Raw genomic sequence first — 21860 nt, 5'->3', positions numbered from 1 at the left:
AGTTGTAGAGCAACCCGACACAACTGACAGAAATAAATACTTTTGTGACAGATGTTTCTTTATGAAAACAGCTTTTCTCGGATCAGCTAAGGCTGCACAGGGGATGCCTATCTTGAAAAACCAAAAACCAAAAGAAAGGAAGGAGGAAAGAAAGGAAGGAAGGAAGGAAGAAAGAAAGAGAGAAAGAAAAAGAAAGAAAGCCAGCCAGCCAACCAGCCTTTCAGGGTTACTCCTATGTGTCTCTGAGTATATATTTCTCAGAATAACCAGCTTCCAGAATGCCACATATCCTATTCTGGTCGCCCAGGCCTGTTCTTAGAATATTGTATCCAGAACCCCAGCAAACCTGAAGGTGGTATTTGAGCCAAGATCTGAAGGAGGTGGTTCACTGTGTGGGTCCATATAGAGAGCTTCTCAAGCAGAGGAGTGGACTAAGGAGAAAAGATACTCAGCTTGGCGTTTTCAGGGATGGCAAGAAGTCAGTTTGCCTGAAGAAGCAGCAAGGAACAGAATGGTAGGAGATGAGGGCACAGAAAGCTTGGGGAAGGATGGAGAGAAGGCTGGGGAGAGGGTGTTGCAAGACAGGTTTGAAACAGGTAGGTACGCTTAGACTTCTGTAAAGGTGGAGGCAGGTCCTCCCCTCTTGAGGAAGCTGGTGCCTGGCAGATGAAAAGGCGACTTGGCTTTAAGTGGGTATGCAGGTAGAGGAGACCAACTTTGCACATGGTGTATTATTGACTGATCTGTCTAGCCACGTTGGAAGCCTTTTTTTTGGTGGGGCGGGGAGCTGTTTGGAGATTCTAGGTGGAATACGGACTGAATAAGCTGTTAGCTGGGCATGGTGGTGCATGGCTATAATCCTAGCATTTAGGAGGTTGAGGCAGAAAGATTGCTTGAGTTTGAGGGTAGCCCAGACTACATTGTGAATTCAAGGCCAGCATGGGCTATACAGTGAGCCCCTATCTCATGCCAATAAGTAACCGAACTCTAACTCTCCTTCAGAAATCCTTCTCTCCAAATAGATTTTACAATCGACTCGCCTGCATTCTTCTGTTTCTGCCTGGAAAACTGTACCTTGTCTAGGTAAACATCCCACCGCTCCCACCTCCACACTCTTGACCTTCCTGAATCTTGGGCACAATGATAAAACACTAAAGTATGCTGAGATCTGGAGAGCCAGACAACATGTTGCTGTCATACTTTTTATTACCTGTCCCATGGAACTCTTGGCTCATTCACAAAGCATCCATTCTCCTTTTGTTTATAGTTGCCCATTAGCAGGTTCTCATGACAGCCTTCTGTCATGGTATGAATTATAGTGTATACCTGCCTTGGTGGACCAAGCTCTCCCTTGTCTTAGGGTAAATATCCAAAAATCTACTCCCTTAGTTAGCTCTCTATATTCAGTCTGTCTGCAGATCAGTTCAGCCCCAGACCTCAGCTTCTTCCTCATGATGAGATCTTGGAATTGATATCCTAGGAGTCCTGGTTCTCACAGGCCTCAGTCCTTGGCAGATTTCACCAAGAAGGCTAGTCCACAGCAGTTTTTAGAGTGGCTTTCTTCTTTCCAAGACACAGTGTCATCACAGGGTCATTTGTCACTGGCTACACAAGAGTAAGTCTCCATGCACAGTGACCAGCACATTCAGGTTACAAAGCACTTGCACATCTACCTTGTCTTAGTGCTACCTTTAGCCATGCAGATTGGTGATCAGGACAGTGCCATCTCCATGTTACAGGAGCAGGCAAGCTCAGAGATTAGTGACTTCACTGGTCACCTAGTGTGTGACCTGGCCTTGTTGGGAAGGCTCAGAAAGTCAGTTCTTGGTCTGCAGTGTTCAGAACCATGACCATCATCCAGGCAGTCCTGTCCTGCTCCGTGGGTCCCTCCATCACTGTTTTGTCGAGAGAAACCACCTTTGGGTCCTTGTGCTGCTGCTTGGTTTCATCCCCAGTCCGTCTCAGGCCAGGCCTGCATTGGCTCTAAGCTATGGAGTTCTCTGGGTAGAGAGCACAGTTCCCCTCGGAACTAGAGCTTTTTCTCGAGCTCTTCAGGAAATGCCATTGCAATGACTTCCATAGACTGTTTCCTGTCCCAGCCCAGCAGCCAGATTCCTGCTGCAGAGTGTGGAAACTGCAAAGTAGTGTTCCGAGAGGCATGCCCCTACTTTTTTTTTATGCCCTTCCCTTTCCTCTTTCAGTCACTTTCTCTGCTCTTATTCCCTTCCCCTTCACCTAGTCTCTCCCTCCAGTCCTAGTCTGTACTCTTCCCTTTAGAACTGGGAATGCCTTTCTAGTAGGTCTGCCTCTGATGCTAGACTGTGGGGTCAGTCGGAAAGAACTCCCAGCCATTGTCCCTGGCTCCATCAGTTATAAACTCTCCCCTAGAGGGGCATTAGACCTGTCACTTGGGAGTGCCCTGTGTCATCCATGAACTGATTTCTCCCTCGGGTTCCGACCCATCCATTCGGGCATAGGACAGAGGTTCCTAAGGGAAGTATCCAAGGTTCTGCACTTAAAACCCTGCTTCTTGGAGATTGATGACTGGTTGGAGTGACAGAGCTGGCCACCCCTTCCCTAGTCACCTTTCAGGAGGAAGCTGGAAGGTTGCGAACCTTTTGGACAGTCATCTGAAGAATGGGAGCTGGCCTGGGAGGAGATTGGAATGCACTCAACTATGCTTCAGATCCTTTGTTCCAACTCTTGAAAGGGAAACATTCCCCTCCCTCCACCCTGGCCACACACATGTGCCTTTGTTCCCCAAGTCAGAGTCAGGCAGCGCCTGGAACACAACCACTGGGAACACAGTGTCCCTTCAGAGGAACCTGACTCCCCTCCCCAGAGGGTCAGTGGGACTGGGACTTAGGAGCCCAGCCTCATGCCCTTTTTACAGGCTGAAGGCTTGCTTCTAGACACATGTCCAAGCACTTCTTTGGAATTATTTCATGGGATGCCCATGTCCCAGGACTAAGCAGCTCCTCCTCTTATTCCGCCTGGTGATTAATATTATTGTTAACATTGCTATTAATAGCACCTAACATTTATTGAATGCTTACTCTGTGCCAGGCATTGTTCAGTATGCACTACAAGTACTAATTGATTCCATTCTCACAGCCTCGCTCGCTCGATGCAGTAGGTACTATTATTAGCCCCTTTCACAACTGAGGCACAGGAGGAAGGCAGCAGCCTGAGTAGCACAGTTAGTACCAGGTCAAGCCAGAGAGGGAGGCTGCTAGCTGAGCCTTGAAGGGCTGTAACAAGAGGCAGAGCCAGAACCTGACTCCAGGCCTGCCTTACACTAGAGCTTAGGCAGTTGATTTCTTGAACTTGAAACAGCCTATAAAGTAGGTAGCATCTTCATTTTATGATCAAGAAAACCAAGGCTGAGAGAAAAGAATACTGCTGGGGCCTCACAGCCAATACCTGGAGGAGCCAGTGTTCCAGTTCAGAGTGTTTAGCTTCCAGAACTGCACCACCACAGCAGCCTGCAGATAGTGACGGTTCCTTTCCTGTACATGATAGGTTTTTCTAATGGACCAAACCTTTTGTTCACATTTCCAGGGAAGATGGCTTACTTTCAGCCTCATTTCCAGGGAGGAAATTAAAACAAAGAGTGAAGTGACTGTCAGACTTCAAGTCTGTTTGCCTGGAGTTTATTTTGTTTTGCTTTGTTTGGGGGCAGGTAGCTTTTTGAGAGAGTCTCCTGCATCCCAGGCTGCTGCCCTCAGTTTCATGATGTTGCTGAGGATCACCTTGTACTCCTGATCCTCCTTCCTATACTTCCTGCCTCAACATGCCCTGCTCCTGTGTCTGGCTAGTTACTCCTAGCTTACTTGTGCTGCTGCCTGCCTCTCCTCAAGCTGCATTCATTTCCTTTAAATAAGTAAATGCTAATGAATGCCTTGGATGGGGACACCACGGCTGTGGTGATGAGTGAGACTACAGACTTTCTGTTGGCAGTCTGTCTTAATGCTTCACACCATGGAACTGGCTAGTGGCCTTGCGCTTTGAATCAGTCTATGTGATCATCTATCTGTCTGTCCCCTCAGCTCCCAGACATTTTAGCTCACTGTTTCGAAGCTTTCAGTTTATTGCCCTTGGCTCCATTGTCCTGATTTATGAGTGGTGAGGCAGAACTTTATGGCCCACAAATGGTGAAGCAGAGTTGCTTACCTTATGGCATCAAGGAAGCCAGTGACACAAGAGAGGGAACTAGGAAAAAAAATGCCCACCACTGTGTGCCCCTAGTGATTTGCTTCCTATTGCCCAAAGCCCATTAAGTTACAAATTTGCTCTTTAATGATGAGAAGAGGTCTGGAATAGTTGCCATGCTGGGGCTAACAGGTTGAGCAGACCTTTCAAGCCTCTGAATAAAATGGTTTGAGCCCAGTCAGTAAGCGCGTGACTGCCCTGCACTCGGAGTGCATCCAGTTACCTTCCTGAAGTTCCTGCATCAGAACACTGTTGCATTAGGAACCATGTCTTTAACACATGAGGTCTGGGGGTTTTGGTTTTGTTTTGAGACAGTCTCACTCTGTAGTCCAAGCTAACTTGAAACTTACCCACAATCCTCCTGCCTGGAAAGTCCTGGGATCACAAAATGTGCCTGGCTAACACATACGTTTTTTGAGGTATATTTCAGACCCAGGCCAAAACAGTATTTATTAATCACTTTTAACAAACTCGTGGACAACTCACATGTGAAGCAACTTCCAATTTTCAAATCCATAAACCTGAGAGAATAATGCCAACCTTACTGGAGTAAGCAAGGCATAAGTTAGAGAATGCCTTGCTGTTGTTAGAATAATAGCAGGTGTTGTGTGTGGAGTGCTTGCTTGCTCTGTGCCAGGTGCTATGTTTATGCCCTTGACATAATTATCTTATTTGGTCTCCACAACTGCTCTAGTGTGAAGAGGGCACACCCAGGACTCAGAGACCTCCGTAGTAATACATCTTCTAAGAGGCAGAGCACAGTCTGATGATATGCCTTGTGCCAAAATCTATCCTTATGCCACTATGTTGTTGCTTTTCCTGCAGACCTGGACTGGTTTATTTTCTCCCAAGGGCCTGGCACAGAGCCCAGGCTTCAGCAGGGGATTGGCTAGGGTCTGTACAGTGAACAGGAGGGTTGTTACTACTAGCTGTAGTAGTATACTGTCAGTCCCTGAGGAAGCAAACACTTCTGAGTCAGGAGTAAGCCCCAAACACTTGGTGAATGGCTTGTGCCAAATCTGTGGTGTAGACTCAAAACGTGGAGGAGGCCAGACCACTGATTACATCCTACAGGTGGCCTGGACCTCTGCCAGATGGTCCCGCTTCTACCACCACCACCCATTAGATTACCCATGAGAGACCTCCACCCTCGGTCTGCATCGTCACCTTCCACCTGGCCCCTGGCCAGCTAGATTGCCAGTCTAGACTCTTCTGCACTCCAGTGGAAAGGGTCAGAGTGGAAATGTCACTGGGGGCTTAAGTACCCATAGCTCTTTCAGCAATGTGGCTTTCTGTGCTGAGGTCTCCCATTTCCTCATCTGTAAAGTGAAGATAATGGTAATGGGTCTCTTCCTTAGAGGCTCCTGTGTTTTTTCCTCTGCTGAGAGTCACTCTGCCTGCCTCAGGTCTGATTAGGACTCTCTTTATCATTCAGGTCTCACTTCCCCAGAGGCTACCCGTGTATACATGTTTACATGTTTACTTTCTAATTCAGGGAGACTAAAGCTCACAGAGGATTTGCTTTTGTCTGGAAAGTTTTCCTTTATTATCAGCATCTAGCAGAATGTTTGGAATGTGGTAACATTTGGCCACTATTTTTTGAGAGAATGACTGTGTAGAGTGTAGACCATTCAGCTTTCTGCCTGACCTATCGTAGACTCAGTCAGTTTTCAGTGCTATTACCTGTTTGGAAGATATGGAACATGAAGGCTTCTTTGTTCTTTTCCTACCCTGTATGCTAGAGGTTGAACCCAGGGCATTAAGCCTGCTGTGCAAGTGTTCTTCCTCAGTCTGTAGTCTCAGCCATTTCGCCCTGTTTTGAAACAGGGTCTCTGTAGAGCCCATCTGATCCTGACCTCAGTCCTCCTGTGACACTTTTCTGGGGTTATGGGCTTGCACCACCACACCCAACTCAGTGAAAGATTAAATAGGTGAAAGGAATGTGGCTGGGACAGGCTAGATGGGTAAGAACCAGCCAGCCAGATCTGAAGGGTGCATGTGAAACACTGGGAGATGGTGAGCTATCATGGCTTTTACTGTGCTGGGTAAAACTGGTCAGGCAGAAGGAAGCAGAGACTGATAGAGGCCTGGGGGAACAGGGATGGGAGTAGCTGATAGTAATGTTGGATTCGGAGGGGAGAGACCCAAAGCACACATGGGATGCAGTCATGTCTCCAGTAACCCTTGGGAGAAAGGAATCCTTGCCAGGTGGGACTCAGCAGGCAGAGCTGCAGGGAGAGAGAGGCACCTGGGACCTGCAGACCAGGTAGGCCGCCCTGGTTGTTATTTGGGGCGCATAGCCAGGTGCAGATTCAAAAGACTGATTGAAGCCTTTTGGCAACTCTAGCCTTTGTAGGGTAAACATCACCTGTCTCCTGCCACCTGCTATGACTGTGCCAGCAAGGTACCCTGGCAGTCCCAAAGAGGCCTAGCTTTCTTGCTGCCCTGGTTGAGCAAAACTACTCTCCAGAGAGGCGGGGAGTTTCGAAAGTCTCAGGTGACAATAAGGTGTCTCCTACTAAAGGGCCTTCCCACTGAGGAAGGCAGAGAGGGGCCCTGGGAGCCCAGACAGCTGGGCCAACTAGGGGGAGGGCTCAGGGCAAGAGCAGGTGCAGATTTCGAGGAGGGTGTGGCCTGAGGGGAAGTAGGGATCTTGGTAGGCTACAAAACGTCCCTCCTCCTCCCCCAGGCACAGCTGGCTTCTCCAGGAACCTGATGACCTAGTTACCATGCTTAGAAATAGTTAGCTTAACTTATAGTTCAGGGCTGTGCCAGTCTATCATCCTTGAGACTTCTTGGGTCCAAAAGGTACCCTGGAATTTCCCCAGAGTAGTTCCATGTGAAGAACATGCACCTTGTCACATGCATGGGGTTGTTGGCCAAGGATGGACACAGTTAATAAGGTTGCTTCTTTGCTGTGCCTCCTGCCAAGCCCAAGGAGAAGTCCACCCCATCCACTTCTCTCCAGGGGGTGGTGGACGGCCAGAAGAAGCCACAAACTCCCAGAGGAACTCCTGTTGCCGTGAACACAAGTCCTCTCTACTTGTCTCCTCTCAGTAGGGTAGTAAAAGCAACTACCTGGGAGGGTGTGGCAAGACTGAGGTCAGGACCAGCTGGACTCCAGAGACCCTGTGTCAAAACATGTAGAAAATGGCTGAGACTACAGCTGGATGAGTGAGAAAGGTTCTGGGGTCTCTGGAGGCCTCCACCCTCTTAGTAGCAGCTGCTCCTGGTGTTTGTGGTACTCGCCTTGCCAGTGCCTCCTAGGGAGAAAATTGGTGATCACCATTGAAGTGTTAGGTACAGTAGGGTTAGAAGTGCAATTCATTTGGTAGAGTGTTTGCCTAGTATGCAGGAAGCTTAGGGATCGAGTCCTAGCACTGCACTTACCCAGGCTTTGTAACCCAGGCCTAAAACTCAGTATTCAGGAGGATCAGAAGTTCATGACTATATAAGGAGTTATAAACTAGCCTAGCCCTACCTCAGACTGACAAAAAGTAAGTAATAATGAGTTGGATATAGTAGCTGGGCACAGTAACTCCTGCCTGAAGTCCCAGTACTTGGGAGGCTAAGGAGGCTAAGGCAAGAAGAATGCCATCAAGGCTAGCCTGCACTAACGAGTAAAACCTGTTTGATGGGAGTGGGGGGAGGGGCAAGGGTGGGTGAAATGGCTCAGTGGATAGAGGCATTTGCTATATATACATCCTAATGACATGAGTTCAGACCCCAGAACTCACATGTAGATGGAAAGACACCACTTCACCTGACTTCCATAGGCAAGCCTCCCCCATTTCACTGCACATAAAGAAACAAACAGATAAATAAATGGTTAAAAAAAAAAACAGCAAGGAGATAATAACTTACAGTGCTTTTCTGGAAACACTCTGCTGAGCTTGAAAACAACTATTAAGATGCCTGGAGCCTGGCATACAGTAACTAACTACTCAGTGTGACAGCTACTGCTATTGCTGTTATCCCATTTCTGTCACAGGTGGTCAAGTTGCTTTGATTATTGTTGGAATTTTCTTTCTTTCTCTCCTTCTCTTTTTCTTTTCTTTTTTCTTTCTTTCTTTTTTTTTTTTTTTAGACAAAGTTGCCCTAGGTTAGCCTTGGCTGTCCTGGAACTCGTTATATAGACCAGGCGGGCCTTGAACTCAGAAACCTGCCTGCCTCTACCTCCAGAGTGCTGGGATTAAAGGAGCTACTTTCTGAAAGCAAATGTTTGGGCTACAGAAGATGTGACTAGCCTTTGGCTCAAGAGTTAGGAAAACAGAGACCTTTGGCTCACAGCCTTGTGCCTGCCTCCCTCACCAGGGAGGGCCTCCGGTCAGAACTGGTACACAGCTGGACCCATGTTGTTGACTCAGTATTTGGCAACAGGGTGGATTTTCTCTAATCTTTGCCACTCTAAGATGGCAGATGCCTTCATATTTGATGACTGGAAGATTTATGAGTTGAACATTTTAAGTGTACGGGAGCACGCAAGCCTAGCACACAGTGAGTGCCTCCATGTCTTACACATAAACTGTGTGGGCTCTGTGGAGTTTCTCTGGGATGCCCTCATTTCTTGTTTGTTCAATGGCCGTAAGCCTCTTGCCTAAGCTCTGCCTGTTGCCTGCCTCATATGCTGAAGAAAGATAACACCCGCTTTGCCTCCCTCCTGGACTAGCAGAGAGGCACAAGGAGGAGATAAGTGAAAAAGCACTTTGAAAACTATAAATGTTTGGTCTTGTTGCTCCTCCTTGACTAAGGCCACAGCCATAGATATCTGTATCATTCATTCATTCATTCATTCGTTCGTTCATTCATTCACCGAGCCTGCAACCAGGAAAAAGAAAAAAACAAACCTTGACTTAACATTTCCCCATTTCCATGAGTTAGGACAAGCTTATTTCTCCAAACCTAGACATCATTAAGCAGAAATAGTTCTTTCTAGACAGGTTGTTTCACAGGGGAGTTAATTTGGCGGGGGTTAGGGGGGAGCTAAGGTGGAAGTGCTGTGTTTACTGAGCACAGGATCATCTTATTCACTCTTAACAGCTACTGCTGGTCCATCCTACCACTTAGTGGCTAAGTATCTAGCAGCCGGTTAGCAAGCATTCTTAATCATGGCTGGTGTATGTAGAGTGCCCCATATACTGCCTTGTGGAGAATAAGCTCACCAAATTCTAGGTCTTTTCAGTTTCATTCTCTGTGTGGCTTGGTTACTCACTGGTTTGGCTATTGGTTGCTCTCTACCATAAAATTACTAGGCAAGCTCAGACTGTTGAATGTGACTCAAATGGATATTGGCTACCCCAGTATGTCCTTGCCTGCCCAGCTATGGTACTAGTGGGAGCTTGGACCCTGCCCAGAGCAATATCATTCACATATAAAATCCAGGGTACAGACCTCCTCACCCCATACTCACCTCTGGTTCAGAACAAGAATAGCCATCCCTTGTTCTACCCATGCTCCATCTGCCTTCCATACTCATAGCACTCACATGCAGATGGAACCTTGAGGGAACCATGCTAGAGAAATCTTTAGGGAGTCACTCAGAAATGACCCTTGGAGGCAAGACTCAGAGAGGAAGCCCAGGTCTAGTGTTCTAGGTCTCCTGGGACTGGGTCAAGCAGCAGGTGCAGCTATAAGATGCCAGGGTAGTGGCTGAGTGGTGAAACTGAAAGGTGTATAGGCCCAGACAAAAGTCCATCCGTCCTGCCTGCCTGTCTATGCAGGTGGTCTGCACCTGCAGCCCTTTCTCGGTCTGATCTGGTTATAGGAGAATAGAGGTCAATATTGGTACCCAAAACTTCAATAAGAGAAGTATGTGGAAATTCGGAGCAAAGCCTGCAGTTGACATCTAACCCTTTGGGCCCTTTTCAGAGCCCTTCAGGGTAAAAAAGAGTTCTCTCCCCTTTGGTCTTCTCAGTACCTACCTTGGAAGGGTCAGGCATAATGGCCTGATGACCACCAGATCTTCCTTTGAGGGGTCTCTGTTTGTGGCACTGTGCTAGGTCTTTTCATTTTCTTTCTGTTTTACTTCATCGTTATGATTATGAATATCATCATCATTATTGTGTGCCATAATAGCAAGTGTGTGGAGGGCAGAGGACACTTTTATGGAATCAGTTCATTCCTATCTTTTTTTTTTTTTCTAAGATAGGGTTTTTCTATGCAACAGCCCTGGTTGTCCTGGAACTTGCTGTGCAGACTAGACTGGTCTTAAACTCAGAGATCCACCTGCCTCTGCCTCTTGAGTGATAGGACTAAAAGCATATGCCACTATGCCTGGCTGTTCTCATCTATCTTTTTGTGTGTTTGGAGGATCGAACACAGGTCTGACGAGATTTGATTGACAAGCACTTTTTGGTTTTGGACACAAGGGTCTCACAATATCTCTGGCTGACCTAGAACTTGCTTTTAGACCATGTTGACCTCAAACTCACAGAGATCCACTAGCTTCTGCCTCCTGAGTGCTGGGATTAAAGGCTTGTGGCAAGCCATTTTACCTGAGAAGCCATCTCTCTGGTCCCTTGTGTCTGAGCTTTAAGAGAAGGAGGTTATGTAGTTGGGAGCCTGGACTGTAGAATTGTAGTTTTGGGTTGAGTCTGGGCATCATCACATACTGCTGTTGGGCAGTAGCCGTGTTTCTTTTTTTTCCCCTCTGTGTATGTTGTATCTGTGTGTGTTGTATAGGTGTGTATGTGTATACTTGTCTCTGTGTGCAGATGTTGAGGAAGCCAGAGATTGGTTTCAACTATCCTCCTCTGTCATTCTCCACTTTATTTTGAAACATGGTCTCTTGCTGCTCAGTCTAAACAGCTGGCCTAGGGACCAGCCTGTCTCCATCTCTCAAGTAATATTGTTACAGGTGCATACCACCACACCTGGCTTTTCATATGAATGTTAGGAATCGACCTCAGGTCTTGAGACACTATCTCAAAAAACACAAACAAAACAAAAGACAAACTCAAACCAGGAAGAATTAACTCTTTTAATTTCATTGTGGAGGAGAATGAAGGGACAGAGAAGAAAACATCACAGAAATATAGCTAGTAAGTGTCAAAGTAGTGCTTTGAACCCAAGCAGTCTGCCTCAGAAGCCCTTTGTCCCATTTGGGAGTGGGGGTGGAGCACTAGAAATGTTGCTGCTGTAGCTGTTGTATCCAGCACTATAGGTCTTTGATTTTGTTCTCTCTGCTGATTCTAAACTGGGGGGGTGGGGGGGGGGGGAACGACACGGGACACACACCAAAACTAGAAACCCACCCTAGTCACTTCAGATCCCCAGAGACCAACATAGTACTCACAGTACTCATTAATATTTGCTTAATGGCAGAGAATACTCCCTTTCTTCATTAATCAATCGGAGGCTCTTTATTGACCATTTCCTGTAGGCTAGCTCTGAACACATCCTGGGAGGACTGCAAAGTACAGCTATGCTTCTGTGAGAGAAAGTGTGTGTGTGTCTCCATGTATTGAGGGGGGGTTACATTCCAGAGCTTTGTGTCATTGGCAGAAATTACCACAGGGGAGGCAAAAATAGTACAGGTGGCCAGGTGGCTTAGGGATGTTTTTCAAGCCTGGATTCTCTCCCCTCCCTGAGTGGGCCACGCCCTCTTTCTACAGGGCAGAGCACCACAGATTTCCTTCCCTTTGACCAGGGCAGAAATCACCCCTATCTCCTCAGTGCCTCTGGAGGTTTTCTTATCTTTCTTGTCCAGTTTATGAGCATCTAGAAGGATAGGCTAAAAGGCAGGAGAACAAGACTGGAGAAAAATTACACCTGCCTCAACACTGCAGCCAGATCAGCTTTTTAGAACCTAAGTTAAAGTGGGGTATAGAGGACATGTAGCTTATGATCTCAGTGTTTGGAAAGAGTTCAGCAGCATCCTCAGCTACACAGAGTTGAAAGCCAACCTGGAAAAAACCCTGTCTGTCTCAAAACAACTAAACTGAATCTACTAAGAACACTATTAATAGCGTTCTTTCGACCTACCTTTGTTTATCTGGTTTGGTTGGTTTGGTTTTGGTTTTTTACAGAGTTTTTCTGTGTAGACCTGGGTGTCGTGGAACTTTCTGTGTAGACCTTTTGAATGCTCATCAAGTACCAAGTGCTGTACTCAGTAATTTATATGCATTCTTTTTGCCAGGTATCTCTAAATAGTTTCTTAATGTGTGTGTGCATTTTTGTGTGTATTCACTTGGATGCCTATGAAGGGCAAAAGACAAAACCTCAGGGGTCATCCTCAGGATGTTATTTCCCTCCTTTGAGATGGGTTTTGTCATTTGCCTGCAGCTCTCCCATCAGGCATGGCTGGCTGGCCAGCAAGCTCCAAGTAAGCATCCACTTGCCTCTGCCTCCCCGGCACTGTGTCAGAAGCATAGACTGACTAGTAAGTGGCCCTACCTTCTTTACAGGAAAGAGAGACCCAGAGAGATGCTTAAGGTCCTCAGCTTGTATAAGATAAAACATAGATTTGAACCTAGAGAGGTGTGCTCCAAAGCCGGGTTCTCTGTGTTGCTCTTCCCAGTGTATTTGAGAATGTGTAGAGGGAGGGTTGGGGAAGCATCTTGGAATCTGAGGGATACCCACTGACCTGCCAGCTGAGAAAGTTTGTCTGCAAGGGGATGCTCCAGGGCTTAGGGTTATTGTAGGATTTGCCACAGGCATGTTTGAACTTAGCCATTCAGTATCCTCTAATTTCCTGCTTTTACCCTCTCAGCTGCTAGTCAGGAGGTTTGTGAAGGTGACCTCATCTAGCTGAATCAGCTGTTGCTGTAGACTTACGGGAACTGAAAATCATTGCCCTTCCTGCTTTGCAAGTCTCTCCAGAATGAAGTTAGAGCATGGGAGTCTTCCACCTGTCTACAGGGTCATGGCTAAAACTCACAATGTTCACTGTTTTAAGAGCTAAAAAGGTAGGCCAGGTGCACTCACCTCTATCTCAATGCATGACAGGCAGAGGTAGGTAGATCTCTATGAGTTCCAGGCCAGCCTTGACTACATAACAAGTTTCAAAACAGCCAGAGTGGCATAGTGAAGCCATGTATACTTATTTTATTTTATGTATTTTTGAGACAGGGGTCTATATATTACCCTGGTTGTCCTAGAACCTCTCTATGTATATGTAGACCAGGCTGGCCTCAAACTCACAGAGATCCACTTGTCTCTGCTTTCCAAGTGCCTGGTGAGACCCTGTTTATAAAATAAAATAAAGCAGAATAGCCAAAGGATGCATTTCCTTCCTCCCCTCCTCCCCTTTCTCCAGACAGTCTTATTTTGTAGCCCTGGGTGGCGTCAAACTCATAGCCTTCGGTGGTGGGATTCTAGGTCTGTGCCACCATGCGAGGCTTAAAAGGTCCATTTGGGGGTTTTTTGTTTTGTTTCATTTTGTTTTTGAGGGACTGACAGCTCAAGAAGGTTTTCTTTTCTGCCTTCATTTAACCCCGTGACTCTTGATCCTTTTGTGTCTTTTTGCCTAAGTTCTAAGCTAAGGCCAGCACTGTAGATGGGCCAGCAAAATGTCTTTGTGGATTTTGATTTTAAATGTAAGCCTTTTAGAGTCTGATTAGGAGAATTCAAACAAGCTTGTATACTTCAGAGTAGTAGAGCAGTGCCACAGTGTAATCTGGTGGAGCTCTGCCTATGACCAGAAAAAAGAAAGAAGTGGGAAGCTAGAGAGCTGCCTCAGAAGTGGAAGAGTGCTTCTTGTTCTTGCAGAACCCAGGGTTCACTCCCCAGCACCTCCTGTAACTCCAGTTCCAGAAGGTTCTACACCCTCTTCTGACCGCCACAGACACATACATATAACTTAAAGTTTTAAAAATTATTGTTATTATTATTATTACTATTATCACCATCATGATTATTTTGGTGGCTCCTACCTGTAATATCAGCACCTAGAAGTCTGGGGAAGGAAGATTGTTGTAGAGAGAATCTATTGGGAACTATATGGAAGCATTACCTGTCAGTAAAAAATCGCCTGTGACCAATGAGCTGAGGCAGGAAATAGGAGGTGGGAATACCAGCAGAGAGAAAGAAGAATTCTGGGAAAGAGTCAGGCATGAATAAACTGAGAAGAAGGGAACCAATCATTTGGCCCTCAGAATAGAATAAGTGGGGAGATTGTCCCCAAATGCTGAAGGAGATGGTCACATGAAGCTGAGGAGAGGTAACCAGCCACATGGTGGGACGCAGATTAGAATGAATGGATAAATAAGTTACAACTCAGCCAGGGAACAAGCCAAAGCTATTGGCCTAAGCATTTCTTCATGAAATAGCAAGTCTCAGAATCATTATTTTGAGGAACTTGTACACAGTGGAAAAGCCCTCCATTACAGATTGCCACAAGTTTGAGATTAGGCTGGGCTACATGGTGAATTGAATTCCAGGGTAGCCTTAGCTGCATATTAAGACTATCAAAAGCAAAATAAGTGAGGAACGAGTTAGTTGTGACAGTAAGACATCATACAAACTTGCCTGTGACTTTGCCTCGCTCAGTCAGTGGCATATCACATGAGCTATCACATTTAGAGGTAGGCTCAGTAAACAGGCAGATAGTCCTGGCACTAGAGAGGCCCAAGCAGGAAGATTACATGACCCATGAGTTGGGAGTAGTGCACCCAGCACCTAAGGAGCACTCAGTGGGTGGTAGCTCCTCTGATACTTTCTTGACAGGGAACAGGCCATTGGATAAGCTTGGGTGAGGCTTTTAGGGATAGGTTGGCTTGGAACTGGACTTTGAAGCCCGGTTAGGATGTTGATAGGTGTAGCCTGTCAGTAGATATAGAGCACCGCTGGAGGCTGGCTCTTTGCTGTATAACTTTTTTTTTTTTTTAGTTAGCACACAACATTAGGTATCGTTACGGCATCTCAAACAATGGGTTATAGTAGATTCTCCTTCCCTTGTCTAACCTTCCTCCCCAGTTGCTTCTTTTTTCACATCTCATGTGTTCTTTTGCCCACCACTGTACTTCCTTACCACCTATATTATCTCCACTTGGTCTCCATCCTAGTTATTTTGGCTTTACCCACATTTACACTCACTTACACACACACACACACACACACACACACACACACGCTTGCACATTACAGCCTAGGATCCATTTATCAGAGTGTAATTCTTTTATCTTCCTGAGATTGTGTCATATTTTGTCTTTATTTATATTTTCAATATTTTATTTAATAAAATTTCTAGATTCATCCATTTCTTTGCAAAGCTCATAATTTCAGTTTTCTTTATGACTGAATAAAATTCCATTCTGCACACACCACATACATATACATACATACATACATACATACATACATACAGATGTATGAGGGGGAGTATGGCATCTGGAAGATTTCAGACTAAACTGGACAATGAGAGGGGCACGGAAACAAGAAGAAGAAAAAAGAAGGGAAAAAGAGCCAAGAGCCAAGGATCAACAAGAGCATATGGCCAAAATGGCATGATTATATAGGAATGAAAAGCTAGGGGAAGAGATGTGAAGAGAGGGCTGGAGAGGTTTAGGGTGGGGGACAGGGTAAGAAGTGCTAGGAGGAGCCTCAGGGCCTAAGTGAGCCTTGTCCTGGGTTTCTTTAGGACCTGATTTGTGTGTGTGTGTGTGTGTGTGTGTGTGCGTGCGTGCACGTGCGTGCTTGCTTGCACACATTCATATATGCATGTTCAGTAAGACAAAGATATGTGTATGCACACACACATAATGTATTTGTGTGTACACATATACACACCACACTTCCATTATCCATTCTTTTGTTGATGGACATATAGGCTGGCTCCATTTCCTTGTTAGTAGAGCAGTAGTGACTGTGGATATACAAGGACTTCAGTGGTAGGATATGAAGTTCTTTGGGCAGATGCCTAGAAGTACTATAGCTGGGTCATACTGTACCTCTATTTTAAAATTGTTGAGAACCCTCCTATGATTTCCATAATGGCTGTACTAGCATGCATCCTTAGCAACAGTAAGTAAGGGCTCCTCTCTCACCACACCCTTGCCAGCATTTGTTGTCAGATTTCTTAATGATTTTCTGTATAATCTTTAATAGGTGACTTTGTGTCTCAGAGCCTCAGATTTCTTCTCTGTAAAATGTGGATTCTGCTGACACTCACCTCACCAGGGTGCTGATAGAACAGACATGAGAACAGCTGAATAGAAGCCCAGGATGCAATGGAAATAGCCAGGCCAAGGCTAGGAATTAAACAGCTATTGCTCATTCTCTCTTTCACCAAGTCAAGGGAACTTCCCCCATGGTCTCCCTGCTTTGCCCTGGCTCCCTTCACACAGCAAACGTGAGCCTTTTAAAATTGTAGGTCAAAAACTGTTATTGACTTGACTCAAAATCTTCCACTAACTTTCTCTCTACCCCTCCCACACACACACCCCTTGGTATACACCCCAGGCTGGCCTTGAACTTAGTCATCCTGCCTCAGCCTCCTGAATGCTGCGATTACAGGTGTGTATCAGCCCCCTCAACTATCCAGTGATTTTTTTTTTTTTATTCATGAAGATAAAAGCCGGAGTGTATGAGGTATAGGGGCCTTGGCAGGGCAGGAATAACAAGATAAGTGCCCTAGAGTTCACTGTCCCTGATCTCTCAGTGCCCATGCTCACTCCCCCTCCTAGAACCAGTCCTGTGTTCCAGCTCTCATGTCCATCCCCGTGTGTGTACACATGCCCGGAAGCATAAGAGGATGACATGGTGCTGATGGTATGTACCCAGGACATTTTGTAACAGGGAAGGACATTGACCACTGCTCTGGGGCTACCAAAGGTCACAAGACTAAGAAAAAGCCAAGGGTATTTGGGCAGCCTTCCTCTCTAAAGTGAGTCATTTCCTGAGGGATGTTGGTCATTCATTCATTTGTTCATTAACAAATACAGAGTTCCTGCTGTATGTCAGGCATTGAGCTAGAGCTTGAGCAAATAGTGCGAGCACTGTCTTGTCATTCAGCTGACATCCTAGTAAGAGAGAGAGAGGCGAAGTACCTAACATAGCAGGTAGTATTTAGGACCATAGAAAAAAATACAAGAGAAGAACATTCTGTTGCTAGCTAGACTCATCAGGAAGGCCTTTGATAAGGGCTTCCTCGGGCCTGAGTATAGTAGTGTGATCCATGCAAGTATTAGGGGAAAGAATATTGAAATAGAGAGGACAGCAAGTCCAATAAAGACTTCAGACATGTTCATATGATAGAGGCAAAGAGTGTGTAGAAATTGAGCCTGACGTAACCTGCAGCCAGGTCCTCCTGCAGGCCACATAGAACACTGCTTTTATTCCCACAGGCAGAGAGGGGTTTTGAGCCAAAAGATGATCAGATCCAACTTAAGCTTCAGGAGAAGCTCTGCTCACTCTGGAGCAGGGATCTCAGCCTGTGAGTTGCCACCCCTGTGGGGGTCGAGCAGTCCTCTCACAGTGTATGCATATCAGATATTTACACTGTGGTTCATGGCAACAAAATTACAGTTATGAAGTAGCAATGAAAATAATTTTGTTTGGGGCTCACCACACCATGAGGAACTGCATTAAAGGGTCGTTCGTTAGGAAGGGTGAGAACCACTGTCTGAAGGGTGAAGTCCTCAGGCATGAGCAGGAACAAGATGGTGGGAGCTGCTTATACCATGCAGATTTCTGGCAGCCGTGGGGAGCAGTGGTCATAGCTTGATACACTGGTTTTGCTGCTGCTTGGTGGGAGGAAGGAGGAGAGAGAGAGGGTCCAGCCATCTGGACTGAACAGTGAGGAGGTGCTTGCTCTCATAAGGAGAATACACTAGAGCAGATAATTGTTTTCTGCTGGGGCTGTGGCCTTTTGTATTCAAGTGTTAGTTACTTGCTCTTTGACTCTGGACAAGTGTTTAACTTTACCAAGCTTCAGCTTCCACAAATGTAAGCCTCGTGTGTAAGCGTTAAGCAGTTGGGTGCTGTAAAAGCTAGATGGGAGTAACCTGTATGACAGACAACAGGCCCCGCCTACTCTGAATAAGCTCTGACTAAGCGTAACACAGGCTGCAGTTGTTGGAAGGGAGGGAATCCCAAGGCTAAGCAGGCTTCTGAGGAGCAGGGAGCAGGCTCCACTCCATTTCCACCATTCCCTCAAGAAGCCCACCCTCCAGGAGACAGCTCAGACACCATCTGTCCAGCAGAGAAAAGCCACTGGGAGACAGCTTTCAAGGGAGCATTAGATAGAAGAGCCCTTCCCAAGAAACCTAATCTCACTCTCAGCAGGTGATAATCCCTGTAGCCTCCCCTGGTATCTGAGCCCAGCCCACCCACTTCCTTCTCCTCCCCCACCCTGCCACCTAGGCTCTCTTCCCCTTCTCACCATCTTCGGGCTGCCACCCGGAAGACTTAGCAGCTGGAAGAGCTCTAACAGGAGGCCCACATCTGATTGGATCCAGCCTTTCACATAGATCAGGTCACCAGAGACTGTAGGTACCACCTGTCCAGACCCCTCCCCCAGGTGGCTGTTCCTGGGCGTGGAGCTTGATCCCTGCCAAGCCAGCTGGAGCCAGGAACTCCCACTGTGGCCCAGCTGCCGTCCTCCCGTCCTTTTGGCGGAGAAACTAGCTTAACCCTTCAGGTACCACACATGTAGTTATTCATGGTCGCAGTTCTTCCTTGCAGTGTTTGCTGTAGTGGCCCTGTACACTCTGAATTGTTTTGTAAAATTAATTTATTGCAAATACAATGGAGAATTGCTTGGTTTTAGTCTTTTTAGACAGGGTCTCATTAGTAGCCTAGTTTGGCATGGAATTTACTATATGGCTCAGACTGGCCTTGAACTGGAGACAGTCTTCCTGCTTCAAACTTCCAAGTGCTGGTATTTGTATGATATGTGCCACTTGCCTGGCAACATAAAATAACTAATGCATATGTATAGTTTCAAGAATAGAAGATATGCGTAAACAAACTCTTTACCCAGCTTTTAAAAATCAGAATATGGACCGTTATACAGTGAGACCCTCTCAGAAAAAAATTTTAAATAAATAAATAAAAGAAAATTTCCAAAAATCAGAATATGGGGGAGGGGGACTGGAGAGATGGCTCGGTAGTTAAGATCATTGACTGCTCAGAGGTCCTGAGTTCAATTCCCAGCAACCACATGGTGGCTCACAACCATCTGTAATGGGGTCTGATGCCCTCTTCTGGTGTGTCTGAAGGCAGCTACAGTGTACGATTAGACATAAAAAAAAAAAATCAGAATATGGGCTGGTGAGACATCTCAGATGACACTTACCACCAAGCCTGACAACTGGAGCTCCCCTCTCTGGAAACCATGTGGTGGGAGAAGAGCACGGACTCCTGAAATTCAGTGACCTCCACAGGGGCTGAGCTCTCACTCTTCTTCTCTCGCCCTTCACACTAAATAAATAGAAATAAAAAGCCAATTCTACCATCGGGAGTACCATAAAGTCCTCTGCACTCTTCCCCTGTCAGTCACCCACTGCTCACTTGTTCTCCTGAGGTTTATTGGGCTTTGTTTTGCATGGATCTACAGAGAACGAAAAAACGTCTTCCTTTATCCTCTGAGGGTTCTATACTTGAGTCTGTGAGATCAATCACAGCGGAAAAAATTAACAGGTGAGGTGGCATGTATAGCCTTTACAAGTTGATTGCATGTACCGGGGCATGCATGGCATGAAAGAAAGCGAACACCCAACCCATTTTACAGGAAAAAGGTGTGTGGTGGAGGCCCTGAGGCTCCCACAGCAGAAAAGGGAGGAGCCTGTGATAGATGGTTTCTGGGCCATGTTGTGACGTCTTAGTTCAGTTTCTCCTGGTTGTGAGATTGCAGGGAGTAGGTTCATGACAGTTCTTTAACTTTTGCACAGGTCTGCCTTTAGGTTATGAGGGAAGGTAAAGAGTCCTTCCTGCAGTCCTCTGCTGTGCCCCACCGTGCCCTCGGTGTGAGGTAATCAGCATTTTCCAGCAGCATTTTGGGATGGTTGTTCCTGAACTTCAGTTCATATCCCCAGACAATAGAGACTCTCCCCCTCCATGCCTTGAAGCTTTAAACAAAGCTTAAAGATAGATGTTCCTATGTAGTTTGTTTTTTTCATTCAGCATTGAGATCCATCTATGTTACATGTATAGTTGTAGTTTATCCATTTTTTTTCCTTTGGGGAGGTTGTTTTATTTTTAGAAGCTTTTTTTTGAAAGGGTCTATATTTTATTACTGGACAAACATCCTAATTTAAGACACGAGCAAGTCTCCAGGTTTAAAATGTTGAAATCCATCTGGTAGGACTGATTGATGACAATTCAGTATAAATCCTCAGTCTTGCCATTGTGTGAATCCTTACAGACCCAGCTTCGTTCTCCTCCAGTGTCTTCTCTTAGAGTTGAACCTGACTTTGTTACCAGTTTTCTTCTGGATCCACTGAGGAATGGGACAATTTTGCTTTTGTTTCTTGGCCAGGAATCTCTGAATTTGGAAAGTCTTGTGAGAAGACATGGTGAGAAGCCGAATCAGGCGTAGCGTGCACGATGGTGGAGGAAAGGAGAAGAGAAAGCAAAGTTTTTTGTTTTGTTTTGTTTTTTTAAAGATTTTCTTACTTAATTTATATATGTGTGTATACTGTTGCTCTCTTCAGACACACTAGGAGATGACATCTGACCCCATTACAGATGGTCATGAGCCACCATGTGCTTCCTGGGAAATTGAGCTCAGGACCTCTGGAAGCGCAGTCAGTGCTCTTTTTTTTTTTTTTTTTTTTGGTTTTTCGAGACAGGGTTTCTCTGTGTAGCCCTGGCTGTCCTGGAACTCACTCTGTAGACCAGGCTGGCCTCGAACTCAGAAATCCGCTTGCCTCTGCCTCCCAAGTGCTGGGGTTAAAGGCGTGCACCACCACGCCCGGCTGCAGTCAGTGCTCTTAACCACTGAGCCACATTTCCAGCTTCTTTAGAAGAATTTTTTAAGGGACAAGGTCTTACTCTTCAGTCCAGGCTCCTAGAACTTACTCTGTAGTCCATCCAGACTGGCCCCGAACTCATAGTTGTCCTTCCTCAGCCCCTCAGTGCAGGAATTGTACAGACATGAGCCACTTTCCCAGTTCAGCATCCTCATTTTGCATGATTAGGTCTCAAGGTATCTTCCCAGTGATCTGTTTAGTGGTTGTTCGGGCTGTTGGGTTCCTTGCTTTCACTGTTTCAAACATGTACTGTGTGTGTCCTGTACTTATGTACATACACATTCAAAAGCAGCCGTTCCCAAACTTTAGCCCATCAGGATCACCTGTAGGGTTTGCATAAGTCATAGGGTGCTGGGTTCCTGCCTGTCTGGTTGGCACCCTGAGTAGTTGTCAGGCTCTCAGCAGCTGCTGCTGCAAGTCCTTGGACCTCATTTTCAAGATGGTTGTCATTAAGTGTATTCTCGGGAATGCTGTGGAATCTTTGATAGGAAGGTAATTCTGGATTGTTGCTGTGGATTTTTTGAGTTTACACTACTGCTAGCATGTGTGTCTTTGCTAATCTTGATCTGGTCAGACTTTTAAATTTTTATGGATCTGTTGGATGTGAGATGGTATCCTGTGTTGGTTTTGTTTTGTTTTTTTGGGTTTTGGGGGTTTTTTTTTGTTTTGTTTTGTTTTTTGCTTTTTGGTTATTTTCATTTTTTAGATTGCACATGGGGCTAAAAGGTTTCTTCTGTG

The 21860-nt window shown here is 46.0% G+C and overlaps 2 protein-coding genes across 5 annotated transcripts in view; one reads left to right on the top strand and one right to left on the bottom strand.

Moving 5' to 3' along the window:
- Positions 1–21860, top strand: part of Bcl2l1 (BCL2 like 1) — a 51733-nt gene that overhangs the window by 8281 nt on the left and 21592 nt on the right. The gene's annotated exons all lie outside the window — the stretch shown is intronic.
- Positions 20510–20665, bottom strand: LOC110288860 (60S ribosomal protein L39-like). Its single transcript, XM_021155097.1, has one exon. The coding sequence runs from the start codon at positions 20663–20665 to the stop codon at positions 20510–20512; it is 156 nt and encodes a 51-aa protein (XP_021010756.1).

Source organism: Mus caroli, chromosome 2 (assembly GCF_900094665.2).
Source record: "Mus caroli chromosome 2, CAROLI_EIJ_v1.1, whole genome shotgun sequence".
Lineage (NCBI taxonomy): Eukaryota > Metazoa > Chordata > Mammalia > Rodentia > Muridae > Mus > Mus caroli.
The sequence above is the reverse complement of the archived record's forward strand: the minus strand, read 5'-3'. Positions and strand labels throughout refer to the sequence as shown.